At 33.3% G+C, this 18,104-nt stretch overlaps 3 protein-coding genes across 5 annotated transcripts; 1 reads left to right on the top strand and 2 right to left on the bottom strand.

Annotated features, from left to right (window-relative positions):
* Positions 1–3,809: 3,809 nt before the first annotated feature.
* LOC139854160 (uncharacterized protein At5g01610-like) lies at positions 3,810–4,577 on the bottom strand. The gene is made up of 2 exons (XM_071843483.1): positions 4,066–4,577; positions 3,810–3,825 (listed from the first exon to the last, which is right to left on the bottom strand). The coding sequence occupies exons 1-2, from the start codon at positions 4,575–4,577 to the stop codon at positions 3,810–3,812; spliced, it is 528 nt and encodes a 175-aa protein (XP_071699584.1).
* Positions 4,578–6,936: 2,359 nt separating this feature from the next.
* LOC139852134 (large ribosomal subunit protein eL18x-like) lies at positions 6,937–9,321 on the top strand. Of its 2 annotated transcripts, XM_071841357.1 has the most exons (5): positions 6,937–7,008; positions 7,107–7,196; positions 7,304–7,432; positions 7,866–8,048; positions 8,957–9,321. In XM_071841357.1, the coding sequence occupies exons 1-5, from the start codon at positions 7,006–7,008 to the stop codon at positions 9,113–9,115; spliced, it is 564 nt and encodes a 187-aa protein (XP_071697458.1). In that variant the 5' UTR covers positions 6,937–7,005; the 3' UTR covers positions 9,116–9,321. The 2 variants fall into 2 exon arrangements, with proteins under 2 accessions (XP_071697458.1, XP_071697460.1); XM_071841359.1 differs by lacking the exon at positions 6,937–7,008 and having other exon boundaries at positions 7,361–7,432.
* Positions 9,322–10,351: 1,030 nt separating this feature from the next.
* Positions 10,352–16,190, bottom strand: LOC139852086 (sucrose synthase 4-like). 2 transcript variants are annotated; one of them, XM_071841309.1, is made up of 15 exons: positions 15,991–16,190; positions 15,747–15,879; positions 14,894–15,042; positions 14,622–14,814; positions 14,395–14,513; positions 14,093–14,309; positions 13,906–14,001; positions 13,600–13,773; positions 13,408–13,524; positions 13,160–13,326; positions 12,787–13,011; positions 11,417–11,738; positions 11,097–11,341; positions 10,879–11,017; positions 10,352–10,656 (listed from the first exon to the last, which is right to left on the bottom strand). In XM_071841309.1, exons 1-15 carry the CDS (start codon positions 16,086–16,088, stop codon positions 10,618–10,620), a joined length of 2,433 nt encoding a protein of 810 aa, XP_071697410.1. In that variant the 5' UTR covers positions 16,089–16,190; the 3' UTR covers positions 10,352–10,617. The 2 variants fall into 2 exon arrangements, with proteins under 2 accessions (XP_071697410.1, XP_071697411.1); XM_071841310.1 differs by lacking the exons at positions 14,894–15,042; positions 15,747–15,879; positions 15,991–16,190 and having other exon boundaries at positions 14,612–14,747.
* Between the last annotated feature and the right edge of the window lie 1,914 nt (positions 16,191–18,104).

The raw sequence follows: 18,104 nt of genomic DNA, 5'->3' as shown, positions 1-18,104 counted from the left end.
TAAAATAGTACGACGAAGTGCTGTCCAAGTGATTTCAAAAATTGTTTTTTGAGTGGGATAGAGTTAAGGAAATTATGGGTTATAGCTATGGAGGTTATGGGTATGGTTCGGGGATATGCTCGTGAGTCAAACCTGGTGTTTATCATCTCCGTTGCGTCTACGTACTTTCCTGCAATATTGAATCACAATATTGATACGAGAGCATTCATATCTTATCTTTTATATATTAATATTGTATCTCTGACTAGTGCTCAAGTATAGATGATTATGCATGCTTGTATGATTAATTACGTCGTTAGATAGTTTATGATAAATCATGAATTTAATACATATGCTACTGAGATAAAGTATATGATATGCATATCGTTGGAAAGCTGGCGAAAAATTAATAACTTTTCATTTAGAAATCGTGTGATTTCGATGAACGGATTAAAAGATATAGTCAACTGAATTATCATTAATTTTAGTATTATTATTAAAATGATTATTATTATTACTATCGTCATTATTATTATTATTATCTAAAAATTATTATTATTATTATCATTATTATTATTATTATTATTATTATTATTATTATTATAGTAACTATTAGTATTATCATTAGTATTATTATAATTACTATTAGTAGTACCATTATCATTAAAACTAATATTAGTATCATCTAATTATTATGATTACTATTATTATCATTATTATGAATACGATATAAAAGAGGGCTAAAAGCTATTAAACAAATCGATTAGGAAATAATGAGTATAAGTATCATATGAAATATTGTAAGATATTGATTTAGATAAAAATATCATTTTTACTATTTTTATCATTATTATTATTAATAAAAGTATCATTGATATTAAAATTATCATTTTTATTAAAATTATCATTTTTAATAGAAATATTTTTGTTATTATAAAATATCATTGTTAGTATCATTTTAGTATTAATATTATTATTAAAAATTGTCATTTTGTATAGAATTATTATTATTATATAAAATATTATTATTACAGTTAATATTAAAAGGTATCGTTATTATTAAAATTATCATGATTAGAATTATCATTTTATTATAATCAATATCATCATTAGTAAATATAAATATTGTTATTATTATTAATAGAATAATAATAATTATTATTATACAACTTTTATTTATTATTATTATCAATATTATCTTATCAAATAAATATGTGAAACAAAGATATTTTTACCACATGTAATATAATAATACATACCACTATATTTTTATGATATTAAGGGAACTTTATAAATTTTATTACTTAAGATATATAAAAGTATATTTTTATCATATATAAATTTTAATATAAATTTTATTAACAAATGACTTTTATTAGTTACTCTAATAAAATCTGATAGATATATTTAAATATATAAAAAGACTATATTTAAGTTATATTATAAATATAAATAGATTTTGGAAGTCATTTTTGGATTAGATGACTTTTGTTGACTTTTGCATGATAATCTCGAGCATTAGGATTGTGATACACTACGACTTGATCTAAATTGTTAGACAGATATTGACCAACATATAAATATATATTTAATATAGGTTCGTGAATTCGAGACCAACCTCGCACTTGTTCAGTGCCGTCATATGCATTATTGCTACGAAATCAGTATCGTGAGTTTCATTTGCTCTCTTTTTAAATGCTTTTGCAATATATATTTTTGAAACTGAGAATACATGCTCTGCTTTTATAAATGTTTTACGAAATAGACACAAGTAATCGAAATTACATTATATGGTTGGATTATCGAAATCGAATATCGCCCTTCAAGTCTGGTAACCTAAGAATTAGGGAAATGACCCCTAATTGACGCGAATCCTAAAGATAGATCTATTGGACCTAACAACCTCCATTCATGTCTATGGATGGCTTTAGTACTTCGAGATTATTATTATACAGACGTCGATGTCTGTGGGGATATTCTATGCATTATGGTTAATGTCGGTTACCAGGTGTTCAATCCATATGAATGATTTTTATGCAGATGGCTATATGCATGCATGATGTTTATGAGAAATAAAAATATGAAATCTTGTGGTCTATTAAAAATGATGAAAATGAATATTGATGATAAACTAATGAACTCACCAACCTTTTGGTTGACACTTTAAAGCATGTTTATTCTCAGGTTTGAAAGAAATCTTCCGCTGTGCATTTGCTCATTTTAGAGATATTACTTGGAGTCATTCATGACATATTTCAAAAGACGTTGCATTCAAGTCGTTGAGTTCAATAAAGATTATTATTAAGTAAATGACAGATTAGGTCATTTATAATTTGGATATTATGAAATGGTATGCATGCCTGTCAACTTTCGATGTAATGAAAATTTGTCTTTTAAAAACGAATGCAATGTTTGTAAAATGTATCATATAGAGGTCAAATACCTGACAATGTAACATATGTTATTGTATTCGTCCTTATGGATTAGGACGGGTCGTCTAACCCCCCCCCCCCCCCCCCCCCCCCCCCCAAATTTTTTTCAAAAGACCAAATCGACCCCCCATACAGGGGGTAAATTGTCGAATAACCATTTTCATAAAAAATCTTAAATAAACTCCACCCAAATATTCAACGGGTCATATCCTCTCGCTCGCAACGAGTTAAATTTTTCCGACACCATCGTTAAACTCGAAATAATTTTAGGAACACAATGTCACTAACTATACGCAAAACGGACGCTTTTTAAAAAACGCTAAATATTTGGGGTACTTTTCATACACGTTGATTTTGCGTTAAATTTTTAAAAGTCGACAATTCCATAGGAAAACGCGGAGATGCACATATATTGTTAATTTAAAATAACATTTAAATCTTTCTTGGGTTATACCTTTTAGTTCGACTCGAGTTGCGCTTCAACGACATCATCGTTAGCCATGAAATAATTTTACAAACTAAATGCAATAAAATATATTGAAAACCGAACCCCCGGCGCGAAGCGAGGGTTCGAAAACTAGTTATACCTATTATACTAAAACACACCGGATTTTTGTCGTTTCAGTTGTTTTGGATTGTCGTTTTGAGTTTACGTTCACACTGCAATCGGTCCCTCAACTTCGGCACAATTTACACAACTCTCCCTCAAATGTCGTTTCAGTTGTTTTGAATTGTCGTTTTGAGTTTGCGTTCACACTGCAATCGGTTCCTCAACTTCGGCACAATTTACACAACTGTCCCTCAAATTTACGTTTTTCCAGGGGTAGAAAGTGTAAATATATAATTTTATTAAAATAAATGAAACTAATTCCACCCGAATTTATAACGGGCCCTATCTTCTCGCTCGGTGTGAGTTAAATTTTTTCGAGACCACCGTGCAACTCGAAAAAATCTAACGAACCCAACGAGACTAACTATACACGAAACTGACACTTCTCAAAAAATGCTAATTAAACACCTCGGGCTATCTTCAATACATATACATAAACTTATAATAAACAACCCAAACTATCTACATCATATCGATGGTGATGTTTCCATTTTTTACACAATCTTCCTGACGTTAAAAATGCATATACCATTAGGTATACTAGGTACTAACGACGTGTATCCAAAAACACCCGTAGCAAAGCGTTTTTTTTCCGTAAATTGATAACGCTACGTTAACTATGATTATGTAACCCGAAAGGCACCGCGACATCGCGCGGGCCACTTTTCTAGTTATTATACTATTGGACACCTAAAGACGTGTCGACAACTAAACAGGTGTCGTTGAAATTCAAGTGAATGTGGTTTTACCAAGGGTTCAGACTTCATTTTTTTCCCTCTAAGTAGCCTTTAAGTTGTTTGCAACCTACATCAAAAAAAAAAAAAAAAAAAAAAAAAAAAACTCACATTTGTACAACGAAACATGTGTTCGAAATTTGGATTACATATTTTTACATTCTTTTTTCTTGCTATTTTTATTGTCCGTATTAAACATTAAATAACAATAACAATAGCATAATACAGAGTACATAGTTATGATTAACATGTTTAAATCACACATATGAGAGTTAACTAACCAAATCACCTTTATTACAGCATTATTCACATTGACAAATCCAAAAGCTTATCATCTTTAGCTTCTAAATCATCTTCACAATCGAAACCACAACCGCACTGTGGTGACTCCTCAAAATCCTGAACATCGAATCCTGCCGAAAACATTCCAACCGAAAAATCCACCTCATCTCCGTGGCGCCTGGCCCACAAAACGTCCGTCCACATCCACATTACTTTCGCGCTTACTCCTTTTAAATTCGTCAGGCTGTCTTTCTTGATCACTCCACTAATCGTTGATTTAAACCTTACATCATAACCATCAAACGAGAAACCACATTTGTTACCCAACGTAACCAAGAATTGTCCTGTTTCTCTGTTCAAAGTGTAAGACGTTACGCTTGCAGGAAGCAGTCCAACCGGAAAACCGTATTCTTGAAGCACTTCGTAGGCTGTTGGTAGTTCGGCTGTTGGTAGTTGGGCTATTACGACACTTGTGAAGAACAAGAGGATGAGCGGGAATTGTAAAGAAATAAACATATTGTAGTTAGAGTACATGTTCATTTAGTTTTTCGAATATGCTTAAGAATTAATATGTTCTATAAATATGTTTTATAAATAAATATATATGAAAGATGATGACAGATGAAAGATGTGGTTCACATTTTTGTTATGACCTATCTAAGGTATTTGTAAATTTGTGCAAACGAAAAGCTAACAGATAGACAATTTAGATGACTTTCCATCAAGTTTTAAACAATTTTTTTTTTTTTTTTAAATAAACATATGTAAAATCATATTATGCTAAAATGAAACTTATAAGGCTTTTAATGTTCAGACTATTTGGGAAATGAAGAGCTAAGTTTTCTTTCTCAGATGTACAAATGTACAATGCAAGTTAACAGCTACCTCCGTGACAAAGATCTGTTCACAAGACCAATTTGCCTGAGTACGTAAGTTACTAACTTAAGACCATTTGAAAACACATACCATATTACCATGTAAAAGCTAAAAAAAATTGTGCCCAAGCGCCTAAGCTATAGAAATCTATTACAGTAAGTTCAGACAAAAAGTTGTTTTATTGTTTAGAACACTACCAACCATCTCACACTTCTTCACTATATATAGATAATGATGCGTCAGTTTTAACGATAAATGTGCATTGGGCAAGTAAGTAACGGAAAACTCTAAAATTTGACACCCAATTAGAAATTAACACCAATTTGTAAAGTCTCGTCACTCGAAACATTCTCATAAACAAATAACTTTCAAATTTGACCTTCGCCATTACAACTCATCAAAAAGCGAAACTGTAAGATAAAAAAACCCCTCCAAAATACCTCAAATTTATCTCCACATGTGCGTTTCAATAAGAGTTGTCCAAGCTTACGATGTGGAATTGGTAGAGTAACTCATCCTATATGGGCTAACAATCATCAAAAACAGATAGCCGCTTTAACCGCAAAATTTTGAGTGAACACCTCAACTAAAAGATACAAATCTAAGATGTAGCAAAATTTTTAACGAACACCTCAACTCAAAGATAAAAACCTAATGAATCCTAAGAAACTGTAGCTCAAGCTTGTTCACTAGATGCTCTTCAACAATGTGTTCAACTCAAACTCGACCTGGCTTAAGCATGAGTTGAATCCCACTTTTAACTAGTTAGCTACCGATTGATTCACCTGCGTATCTATTTATAAGTATAATTTGTCATGAATCTTTTTTGAGCTAGTTGCTTCTTAAAACAAATTTACAGAAATAGTAATTTGAAAAAAAAAAATATTACAAGTCTAGTATAACCGGTCTTTCCAATGCCGATTTCTACAATTTTTGTGCCGAGTCAGCAAAAAGTGCATTTTTGAGGTCCAGTCATAGAAACTGGCGTTGCCAAGGCTGGTTTCTCCCAAACCTTAATTTTCCTATTTTCTTTATTAACCATTAAAAGTCGACTTTTGGCCCCGTCAGATAAAATAAATTAGAGTTTGGGAGAAACCAGCCTTGCCAAGGCCGATTTTGATAACTGGACATCTGACGCCTCAAAAAGTGCACTTTTTGCTGACTGGGATTATCACCAAAAAGCCCATTTTTTTTTACCTTTCTTGCGTGAGAGCCCAAAAAATAAAAAATTGCCAATTTGCCCTCGCAAGGAGCAAGGTGCCTTGCTCCCTTGCGCCTTGCGTCCTTGCGACCTTGGTTTCACATGGGAGCAAGAAGCAAGGTGCCTCTTGCTCCCTTGCTTCCACCTGGGACCAAGGACGCAAGGTGCCTCTTGCTCCCTTGCTTCTACCTGAGAGCAAGGTGCAATCTGCTCCCTTGCTTCCACCTGAGAGCAAGGATGCAAGGTGCCTCTTGGTCCCTTGCTTCCACCTGGGAGCAAGGACACAAGGTGCATTTTGCTCCTTTGCTTCCACCTGGGAGCAAGAGGCACCTTGCGTCCTTGCTCCCAGGTGGAAGCAAGGGAGCAAGAGGCACCTTGCTCCTTGCTCCTAGGTGGAAGCAAGGTGCAGCGAGGGCAAATTGGCATTTTTTTTTTTTTTTTGTGCTCTCACTCAAGAAAGGTAAAAAAATAGGCTTTTTGGTAATAATCCCTTGCTGACTAGACACAAAAAATACAGAAACCAGCCTTAGGTTGGCCGGTTATGCTAGACTTGTATTTTTTTTTCTTTCTAAATTACTATTTCTGTAAATTTGTTTTAAAAAACAACTAGTTAAATCAAAATTATTAATTTGTCATGCAAAATGAGAAATTTATTTAAATATTCGAGTAATAAACAAAATAAAAATACATGAATCACACTGGGCCTCTTAAACATGTATAAGTTTAAAACTGGGCTTAATCATAACCTAAACTCCAGCCCACAAACTCTGTCTGGGTAATACCTACACGTGCCAACACTTACCTATCACTTCTTAAACCCTAGCCTCACTCTCCTTTCCCCTCCATTTGTTTTTGTAGGTAGCAGCAGCAGCAACAACAACCGCCGTCGTCATGGTACCGTGATTTACCTAAACCCTAATTTCACTTCCATCACAATAAATCAATCATTAATTATTACTGCTTGCTAATATCACAATCGTTTCATTATTTAGGGTATAGATCTTGTTGCAGGTGGAAAGAGCAAGCGGACTAAAAGAACCGCCCCGAGATCCGATGATATCTACCTTAAGCTTCTCGTGAAGGTATCCGAATCAATTACATTTCTATTTTAATTTCTTTTTTGTGGAAATTAATATTTTGATAAATAATATATCTATTTATTTTATATATGTATATATGTATGTATCAGCTTTATAGGTTTCTAGTTAGGAGGACCGGAAGTAACTTTAATGCTGTGATTTTGAAGAGGCTTTTTATGAGCAAAGTCAACAAGCCTCCAATTTCTCTTTCACGTTTGGCTCGTTACATGGCTGGCAAGGTATATATATTGATGTTGATATATATTTACATATTACAGTATATATTTATATTTATGTAGTAGTATATTTATATATGCAATATAGCTCTTTACTATGATTGATTTAAATGCAAATTAACTATTGTTATGTTCCAAATCTATATTTAGTAGTAATTGTGATTAGAAGTTTTACTGTTATTTTAAATTTGTATAAATTGTTAGGGTGTGAAGTTTTAACTGTGAAATTGTTTTACATTTTATGAAAAGTTCATAATCTGTATAAGTGTGCAGTTATTCATGTGTTTCTTTAACGCTAATACGAAAAGTCAGGCTTGTAAGTTCAGAAGTTTGCATTGATTTGTATGTATATATTTGCTTTGGCTTGTTGTTTATGTGATAATGTTGTGTGAGGATTTGTGTGTAATTATGATTGTTGGTTTTTTAATGAAATTAGGAGGACAAGATTGCCGTGATTGTTGGTACAGTTACAGACGATGTTCGTGTGCCCGAGATTCCATGCATGAAAGTAACTGCTTTGAGGTTCACCGAGACTGCAAGAGCCAGGATTGAGAAGGCGGGTGGAGAATGTTTGACTTTTGACCAGTTGGCTCTTAGAGCTCCTCTTGGACAGAACACGGTACGAGTTTATTAGTTTGTTCTACATGTTTTATGCCGGTATTGTTGTATACTATTTAATATTTTTATTAGTGTTTTATGCGTGTTTTTAGCTATTTGATTGTGCTATACGATTATCTGCTTTGATATGCTAATGTGAGTATGTTAATATATATGCTAATGTTTCACTATTTTCTTTCAACTGTTTAAAGTCTGTATGGCGTATGCAACAAAACACATTGGCACTTGTATTTAGCTTTAGGCAAAATAATTGCATTTTTATGTGGTGAGGTGTGGAAAACAATGAAAGTTTATTATCTGCTGTACCTGCATATAGCTTTAGTTAAAATAATTGCAATCCTATGTGGGTAGTTTATTATTAGAAATCAGTTATAGTGGTTAAGAAACTATCTTCTAGAGTCTGCTAGCCTAAATGATATCAAATAGAACCACAATCCGAGAAATTATCAAATTAAGGACCTTTGCTCTATTTTGAATTTTGGTGCATGTCTAATATTCTAACTCTTGAATTTGTAACCCGAACTAGTACAAACTAACTCTTCAAGGATTGTATCGCGCTCCGACCTTACTTGTACAAATTCATATTCATATGTTTAGATACTTTGTTATTTGTTATATTTTTGTATTCGTTTGACACAGTAATTATGTGTGATGAAATGCCATTTTTGTTTGACAAGAATCATGTGGAATCTGCATATTTAGTCTTGGTTATTGTTTATGAAATGATGATTTGGTTTCTTTTGCCAAACAATTATAAGATGGAAGGTTCAGGCTGTAACTTACGTACTTAAGAATACTTTTCTGCATCATATCATAGTTCTGTATATAAGTATAACGATCACAAGAATATCAGTGTTGATTTTGTTTTTTTAATCAACAAACATCATAAATCAAAATTACATGGTGCAGGTTTTGCTAAGAGGTCCAAAGAATGCTCGTGAAGCAGTTAGGCACTTTGGAAAGGCTCCTGGTGTCCCACACAGTCACACTAAGCCGTATGTGCGATCCAAGGGAAGGAAGTTTGAGAAGGCTAGAGGAAGAAGGAACAGCAGAGGCTTTAGAAACTAAGCTACCCTCAATGTTACCGAGTGGGACTTCTAGAATCAATGTCTAGCATTGTACTTTCGTTTTAAAATTTGGTTATCTGTTAAGCATCTAGACATACTTATTACTCCGTATGATGAAATATTTTGTGTTCACATCTTTTTGGACATGTTGGGTTTACTGAAACTTAGAAGTATTTTCTTTTATATTTCTTGGATTTTTCTTTGAAATCTGGGTTTCACTGTGTTCCTTTGTTAATTATGTTGCAAAGTCAAGGCTTTAAGCGCTGTTATAATTTTACCAAATGTGTGTGTTGTATGATTAGTGGCCCCGTAGATCATTTCATTCTTTGCAAAGGTCATTTATCACAAATTCTGCTTTTGTGTTACAAATCTCTTTGCTTTTTAACTGTTGATTCAAATTGTTTACAGTCAAGTTTTGTTGACAAAAGATTGTTACTTTTTATTCAGTTATCTTGTTTTCCAGGCTGTTAATATTTCTGTTCATAATGTAGAAATTAAGGTTGTAGATTGATTATGGTAAATAATTTATCATCAACAATTTGGCCTATTATATAGGATTAGGATTTATTTTTTTCAGTGCTGCCGATTTACCTTATAGGTGCAGTGGAGTTTTAGAACATGGTAGTTTTAGAACATGGTAATCGTAGTAGGATTGGTGTCATTTTTTTGCAGTAGAACATGGTAATTATAGTAGAAATGGTGTCATTAATTTTTTTTGCAGTAGTAGACATGTATAAGTGACTGAATAGAGTGGCCAGACTCTGTCCCTTATTCATTATTAACCGACACTGAAAAACATAATAACATTGAACGGATCCGAAGATCAATAAGGACAACTGATGCAAAAAGAAATCTAAACCTAGCAAAGTATGCGGCAAAAAAAACACGCACACAATAAATGTATGGTCCGGCAAAACAGGCACACAATAAATGTACCATAAACCTTACCGTATCCGAGGAGAGTGATCGAATTCAATATTGCTTGGTTATCATAACAAACCATCCAAGTTCATGTGTCTACCTTATTGGCTAGTTTGAAATTCACTTAACTGCACGGGGACCCGCTGAAACTGGAGTCTAAAATGGTTTTGACTAGGTCTATTTGTGAGAGCTTTGGTAATTTTCTCAACTCAAAATGGTGTCTAGCAAAGATATGAATAAGAAAATAAAAACGTGGTTTTCAAACAAAGGCCCAATTAATGTTAATTTGGACAACTAAAAGCAACGACTTTTAAGTAGAACACAACACTCCTGCCATGTTGTCCCAATCAAATGCTGTCAACATTATTAATTTGTACAAGAAGTCTCAAAGCTAGTTACTAAACGTTAATATATCGAATACATCATTAAACATTTATAAGACTCATCAGTCTAGAATAGAACACTCCCAAATTAATTTTATATCACTAACTTTCAAACAAATTTTAAACTTTACTTTATTTAAGTTGAGCGATACCATGTAAGCTCACCCAACCATATAAAATAGCAACAGGCGCTGCTATCTTATGGCTCATCATCAATAGCTAGAGGAACAGACTTCACCTGATACGAAGACAGAGAGAGTAAAACCAAGTTATCATTAATAACCAAGTGGGAATGGTATTGAATTAGCTTGAGATTTAAGGGTAGTAAAAGCAATATTTAACGAAATGGAAAGTGAAGTTAATAATCTTAGTAGTTCCCAGACTCTTGGTAGGGATTTTCTTTTTGTCAGACTTCAAACGTAAGTCGACGTGTTAGACAAAAACCAGGCTTTAAGCTTACCAGATCACGGAACTTAAGAATGTAGAACATTTCAAGATATCGTCGAATGTCACGTCTCTCAAGTTTCGAGACATACTTCCAGAAGCTGTAAACTCCAGCCAACGTCATTAAACGCTCAGAGTAGATCATCCACGTGTACCTATAACATTTACAAACTTATATCAAGTTAATAATCAGTCAACTTTTACAAAAGCATCAGTTATGATATGAGATATTGCCTTTCGTATATTCTTTTAAGTCCGGCTTCAGATATCTTCGTCCAGTAATCACGGTCCGCCTTGCATTTCTCAAAGAAATTAGCCATTATGACTGCTGCATTATCAGGATGATATGGATCAATATGAAAGCCTGAAACACCATCTTCAATTATCTCTGCGGGCCCACCATGGCAAGTTGCAAAAGTTGGAAGACCACAAGTCATGGCCTCCACGACCGTAAGCCCAAAAGCTTCATAAAAAGCAGGCTGATAACCAAAAAGATGTTCACATTATTATTATGATGTAACCAGGATAATAATTTAATAATTTAAATATTGTACCTGTACGAAGATACCTCTTCCATCAGCAATATAGCGATAAACTTCACCATTTTGAGCACGGTTTGTTTGGGCTGAAATCCATCGAACCTGACCATCTAATTTGTATTTCTTGTAAAGATCATGCATTTTTTCGATTTCTGAAATTTCTTCTCTGTCGCTGGACCTTTTCACGTTGTTGTAACCGGCAACCACAACGAGATTTGCTAGTTCTCTGAGCTTACTATTTTTAGCATACCACTCAACAAGACCTGTGATATTCTTCACACGATCGAGTCTTGCCATCGAAAAGATCATCGGTTTTGACTGATCACTTAGATTTCCTCTGTATATGTTTCAAAAAAAATGACAGATAAAGAATATTTCATCTTTAATTTTGTTATCAACCGTTCAGGACAAAAGCTTATTTTTAACATTAGTGTTCGACTTTTCTTGCCACCCTCCTCATATTATTCATTTAAGTCTAGGTATATGTTTATAGCTTCATTTTTAAATCAAGAATCTGTGTGAGTATCAAGGTTGCAAGAGTACTCAATCGGGACTTTTGAGGGAGTAATTAGATTGGACTTCGTAATAAATTTCAAAATTATATGTATAAATATACAAGAAACCGATAAACAGAAACATAAACGTTAATATGATTGTCTAGAAACATAAGACCATCTTTAACCCTAAAGAGCGTGTTGGTGTGTTGCTGGGTAGGGGTGGGGTGCTTGATGGGCGTGCTAGTAAACTGGGAAATAATAGGGTGGAGTGTTGAGTGGCGTGTTGGGTGATGTGTTAAAATATGATTGGAAGTTCGGTGAAATGGGGGATAAATTTTTTTAAAAAATAATATAGTTTCAATCAATCAGAAATCAGCACACAAAATTGGTTCCATGTGCTGCAAGCACACACGCCTCACTTGAAGGTTTCCAACACGCCGCGTTAGCTGCGTGTTGGAGGCGTGCTCGGTGCACACATGGTCAAGCACACTAAGGTTAGAGATGGTCTAAATATAATCTCATAAATAGTTGCCTTTCAGGAAAAAAAAAAAAAAAAAAAAAAAAAAAAAAAAACTCTATCTAATTTAATTTCGTATTAAAATGTTGACCAATATTGACTTTACTTTCATACTAAAATGTTGACCAATATTGAATTTGACCAATTCTGATTGACTAAACCCGACTTTAACCAACTCAAAAAGATTTTGACCCATTGACCTACGTTGACCAGCTAGTTATTCGGAATTTGGAAGCTCGGATCGTCCGGTTCCTAAAAGGAGTAATTGGCATTAATCGGGGAGGTTTACAACACTGGTGAGTATGAACGAAAGGGGAAAAAAATGACATCAATGTAGAACTTTTTTAACAGCCAGTTAAAGAATGACTTACATGTGGTCTTCATTCTGCTCAGGGTCAAACAACAACTTCTCAATTTTACTATGAAGAGATGTAAGTCTTTTTTCCTTTTCGGTATATGAGAAATAAATGGTCATATCTGCTCCTGGAGACACTATGTTGAACTTCGGATCAAAGACGTCGATACCATGAACCACCCTGTAGAGCCCTGGGAGAGTAAAAGACGAGTGACTCTCGTATTGTCCAACAGTATTCTTCCTGATATTAATTTACAAACCGAATAAATAGCCATCGAACAACTTTCATTCAATTTAATAGTAACTAAAGCAAATTGGCATAACTCATAAGTTCAGAACACATATATAATATAACAATGATGACAATTTAATTATCCATATAAACTTACGTCCCTGCAATCTCTTGGTATGTGCTGGTAATGATAAAATCTGCATTGTTCATGGCTAAAAGGTCAGCAGTAAATTGGCAAGAAAAGTGATACTTCTCATCAAATTTCTTCCAATATAGGTCCGAATCTGGATACTTCGTTTTCTCCAAAGCATGAGCAATGTTGCACTGCACGTCAATTTTTTCACTTAATAAATTCAACACTATATGAAAATTTTTACAGTTTTCACCTTCCAAAATGTTTGTTACCTGGGTTACTCCCATTTTGTAAGACAACAAGGAAGCAACAAGGTTTCCATCGCTGTAGTTTCCAATTATAAGATCTGGTGTACCATGTAATTCGGCTGAAATTTCAGTTGCTGCATCCTATTGATTAATTAAAATCAAAAATTAATCTTATACTGTCAAAATAGATAAAAATCAATTTGAAGATTGATTTACCTCTGTAAATTTTTCGAGATAAGGCCATACATCAAACCGTGAGATCCATTTACGAAGAACCCCTTTTTCGGTTCTGAAAGGAACACGTAATATAAGGGTGTGTTCGGTTCCGGTCACTTTCTCCAATCGCTGGTTGCAAGAAGTACCTTTTGCATCAGGTATCAACCGAGTCACCTTGATTAAGAATAAACCATTAAATTAAAGTCATAGGAGATAAATATAAAGTTATACATGTAAAAACAAGACTAATGAGGTAACTTTATATATGCATGAAAACGTCACTCTGACTTTCATACTTATACATACAATCAGAATCTTAGGTTTAATATCCAGTCCTTGATTCTTCAATTTTTGAAGCATTTCTTTCTCCAATGCGCGAACTTGATCCAATATGTAAACAATCTGTGTTCATATCAAAAGGAAGAGAATGAATCAACAAATTGATTCATATAAAGTTTTCATATTTTTCATTTTAAGTGGAAGGTATATCTACCTGGCCACCAGTATCTGGCAAGCCCAAAACATTTTCCTGTCCAAAGTAACCATGTATTGATAGAATGACAACATTAAACACCATCGGTATTCTACCAAGAAAAGTTTCCAAAACAGAAGGATCTGGAGCTTGAAGAATGTCAGAAAGAAGATGCATCATATCGAGAATTCGTTCAGCATTATTACCCCATCCTCTTTCGAAACCCATTCCTTGCAATCTACATTTGGAATTAGTTAAAACTCAAAAAAACAGAGTAATTAAATTAAAAAAGATATCTTTGAATGTTAAAGGAAGATGCTGACTCGTGTTGAAACTCGGAGTAGGGTGTATCAGATGGTAGCTTAGAAAGATAATCATCTGCTTTGGCTAAAGAGGATTGAAGTCTACTCATGCTAGTTATCCGGTCATTCAACATCATAACCTGCACAATACTTAATTAAATTACAAATCTTGTCACATGATAATATCCATCATAGTATCATACTATTCATAAACATATGTACATGAAAAGTTTCATACATAAACTCACATGTCCATCACGTCTGTGTGCGAGTAGGAAATCGAGTAATGGTTCCAAACAATCTTTATTTCGGAACATGCTAGATGAGAGGTGTCGGTTAAGAAACTGAACCCCGTTGCCAATGGATGAAGAACGATTTGGTCGAGGTACTGATGCATTGAATGGCTCGAAATCCAACTCAAGCAAATACGAGCTATTATGCCTGTAACAGATAGAAACAATAAGATTGAGGGCAGATCATGTATCAATTGTGACATCTGTAACTTATTTGAGAAACTTACTGTCCGACAAGTTCTTCCTTGAAGACAAGATATTCTGAAGCAGTTAGTTGCTCGACAGTTAGTTGGTTTGTATCAACACGCACGTATTCCCAAACGCCAGGTCTTGGACGAACTGCTAACGCTACAAAAGGAGGCAGAACTATGCATTCCTATCAGTAGACAAAATAAAAGTAGTCTTAGAAAAATAAGATCACCAACACAAATCAAAGACTAAAATAATTAGATGAGTGAAATGGAATGTATGATGCTGCCTGCTGGTGATTAAGAGCATCTTAAACATGATAAAGAGTAGATTACAAATCTTTAATACTACTTAACAGCGGTTGTTTTCGATTACATTCACCCGTATTTTGTTCTAATGTCCAACACAGTGATATACTACTTAATCAATATAGAAAGCACAATAGCACTTGATAAAATTTGGGAACAGAACAATCATAAGTGAAGATCAAAAACTACTAAGCATGAATCTACTTCATCGAATAAAATCGCAACTAGTTACAACTAATCCACTATCACTCATATCTAATCAAAGATACATGCATATATATTATATACACATGATAAGAAGTAGACTACAAAAGTTCTAAATCCTCATTTAGGTAGTTATTAGTTAATAAAGAGTGCTTAGTTGCAGTCGCCTTTATTTTTTGACTAATAGTTGTACCGCTTGATGCTCAAAGTTGAGAACAGAGCAATCATAAGTGAAGATCACAAAGTAGAAAATCACGAATCTACTTCATCGATATCGAACAAAATAGCAAATAGTTACAACTAGTCAACCATCACTAAAAAATCATATCTAATAATACACAGATACATATACAAATATTGATCAAAATGTTAAAACTACCTGAGAGGTCTTCAATACTTGACCAAAAGGACCATCAGCAAGCTTTTGACGTGAAGCATCATCACCGATTACATTCTCAAGTTCATTTAGTATTTGATGCGGTTGCAGTATCGCCTTCCCCTGCGCTACATACCTACAAATACATACACATATACATATACATACAAATTATTATTATAGATACACATAAAATTGTAAAAACCTAACCCTAGAAACTAATTCTAAATAATCAAAAAATGATCACCTGGAAAGTAAAGATACAATCTCATCGCGATTAGCGGAAAGTATATCTTCAACACGCTCACGCATACTGTGTGTCCTGCTCAATTTAGTTGTCGCCATTGTTGATCCGATTATATGATAAAAGTTTTTTGCGTTCTAATATATATAGACGTTCGATTGATTGTTGAAACAAACAGGTGGTCGATTTTAGTCCGTTAAATAATGCGTTGATCTTAATCTTATTGTATTTGTTTGTGTATACATATCGCTATCGAAGATTGAATATATTTTGAATTGAATAAAATGATAATGATAATGATGGTAGTGGTCAATAAGACATGTGTCATGTTATCAGACGATTTCGTGTACATGCAGTTTTTCTGGATCCTAATTATTTATTGGTTTTCAGTACCAACTTTCTGGAGTCACCAAGCCAATTACAGATTTTCTATTTCCTTTTTCCTTTCTCCTTTCGGTTGTATTTATTTATTATTTATTTACGGAATATTATTTGGAAAAAGTAACACGATTGATCCCTAAAGTTTGTTTCATATTATACAATAGTCATTTTATGTTCTTTCGTTGATGTGACTGGTCATCGAAGTCTGCACTAGTTATGTAGTTGCTCCCCCTCACTTACAGAGCCGGACCTAGGGGTAGACAGGGCGTGTGCCTGCACTGGGCTCTGGGCATCAATCAAAAAGGGGCATCAATCGTTTTCAAAATATATAGGTGTTGTAATTCGAGATTTGAAATATTTACAGTTTAATGATGTTTTATGGTTATAAGAAAACGATTAAGAGTAACTGCGTTTAAAAATGAAGTTCAAAATATATGTTTTAATGATGTTTAAAAATGAAAAGTTATTTTTATGGTGGGATTTAGGTTTTCTTTTTGTGTGAAAAGTTATTTTTATGGTGGGATTTAGGTTTTCTTTTTGTGTACTAAAGAAGACGATAAGATGACACGGGTATTAGTTTTATATTGCTAAATATAACCTTTTATTCTAGTTGAAAACACGCATTTAACCTTTTATTCTTTCAAAATTAACCTTTTATTTTATTTAAAGCTACACTTTTAACTCTCTTTCATTTATTTCATTCTTTCCAAATGATATATTTGTAAACGGTAATAATTTCTCGTATCCTTTTATACCAAGAACAATTATATAATATTATATACATTTTATATTCTTATAATTGCATTTAAGATATATTATGATAGTATTTTCTTTAGCTTAATGAGCATGAATAGTTTGAGTAGTCTTCAATATCCAACTATATTTACTAGATTATAACTTCTTAATCTCTATGTCTTTTCATATAATTTGTTTAGTGCAAATGACGCATACTCGCACCATTTTATAACTATTGTTTAGTTCTAGTATGAAACCCGATGACGAAAAGTATCAATTTTTTTATTTTATGTCTTATGAGCCTATACACGAGTGATTAATACGTATATGTCGGTGATAATAAGGTTCAAATCTCACAAGACAACTAAACTAGTTTTTTGTTAGTTTGTTAATATAGTATATTCATTTTCTCAAATATAGATTGAGTTCGATTAAGTACCGAGTTAACATTAAAGTAATAGTGTGATATTCGGGCAACTTAGTAGGGAATCTTCTAGTGTGACGACCCTGGTTTTTCCAACGTTTATTTATTAATATTTATTATTAATGCTTGTGATTTAATGAATGTATTTCTATACATTTACTTGTTACCATACATGAATTTTAATTGCCCGACACGTCTTTGTGACACGCGAACATTTCACGAATAATATTTTCAGATATTACTTACATTCATGGTTAATTATTATTAATCATTTTTAATTAACTAAGGTTACTAGTTAATTACTTGGGCTTTTACTTGTATTATTATTTATTTGGACTTGGGCTTGTGTTAATGGACTTAGAAGCCCACTATACTACTCTTAATGGATTAATTAGGAACCCTTTTGTTACAAGTAGCCCATTATGATACAACTAGATTGATTAAGTTAAAGGAAAGACTAGTTACAACATACTTGCACCTTATCCCCATGAAAGCACACCTTATGACCAACTTTTGAGCCAAATTCATGCAAGTGACTAGTGTGTTTTTCCTTTCCCCCTCACCCTTTGATGACCGT

The sequence above is a fragment of the Rutidosis leptorrhynchoides genome, chromosome 6, assembly GCF_046630445.1.
Source record: "Rutidosis leptorrhynchoides isolate AG116_Rl617_1_P2 chromosome 6, CSIRO_AGI_Rlap_v1, whole genome shotgun sequence".
Classification (NCBI taxonomy): Eukaryota; Viridiplantae; Streptophyta; class Magnoliopsida; order Asterales; family Asteraceae; genus Rutidosis; species Rutidosis leptorrhynchoides.
The sequence above is the reverse complement of the archived record's forward strand: the minus strand, read 5'-3'. Positions and strand labels throughout refer to the sequence as shown.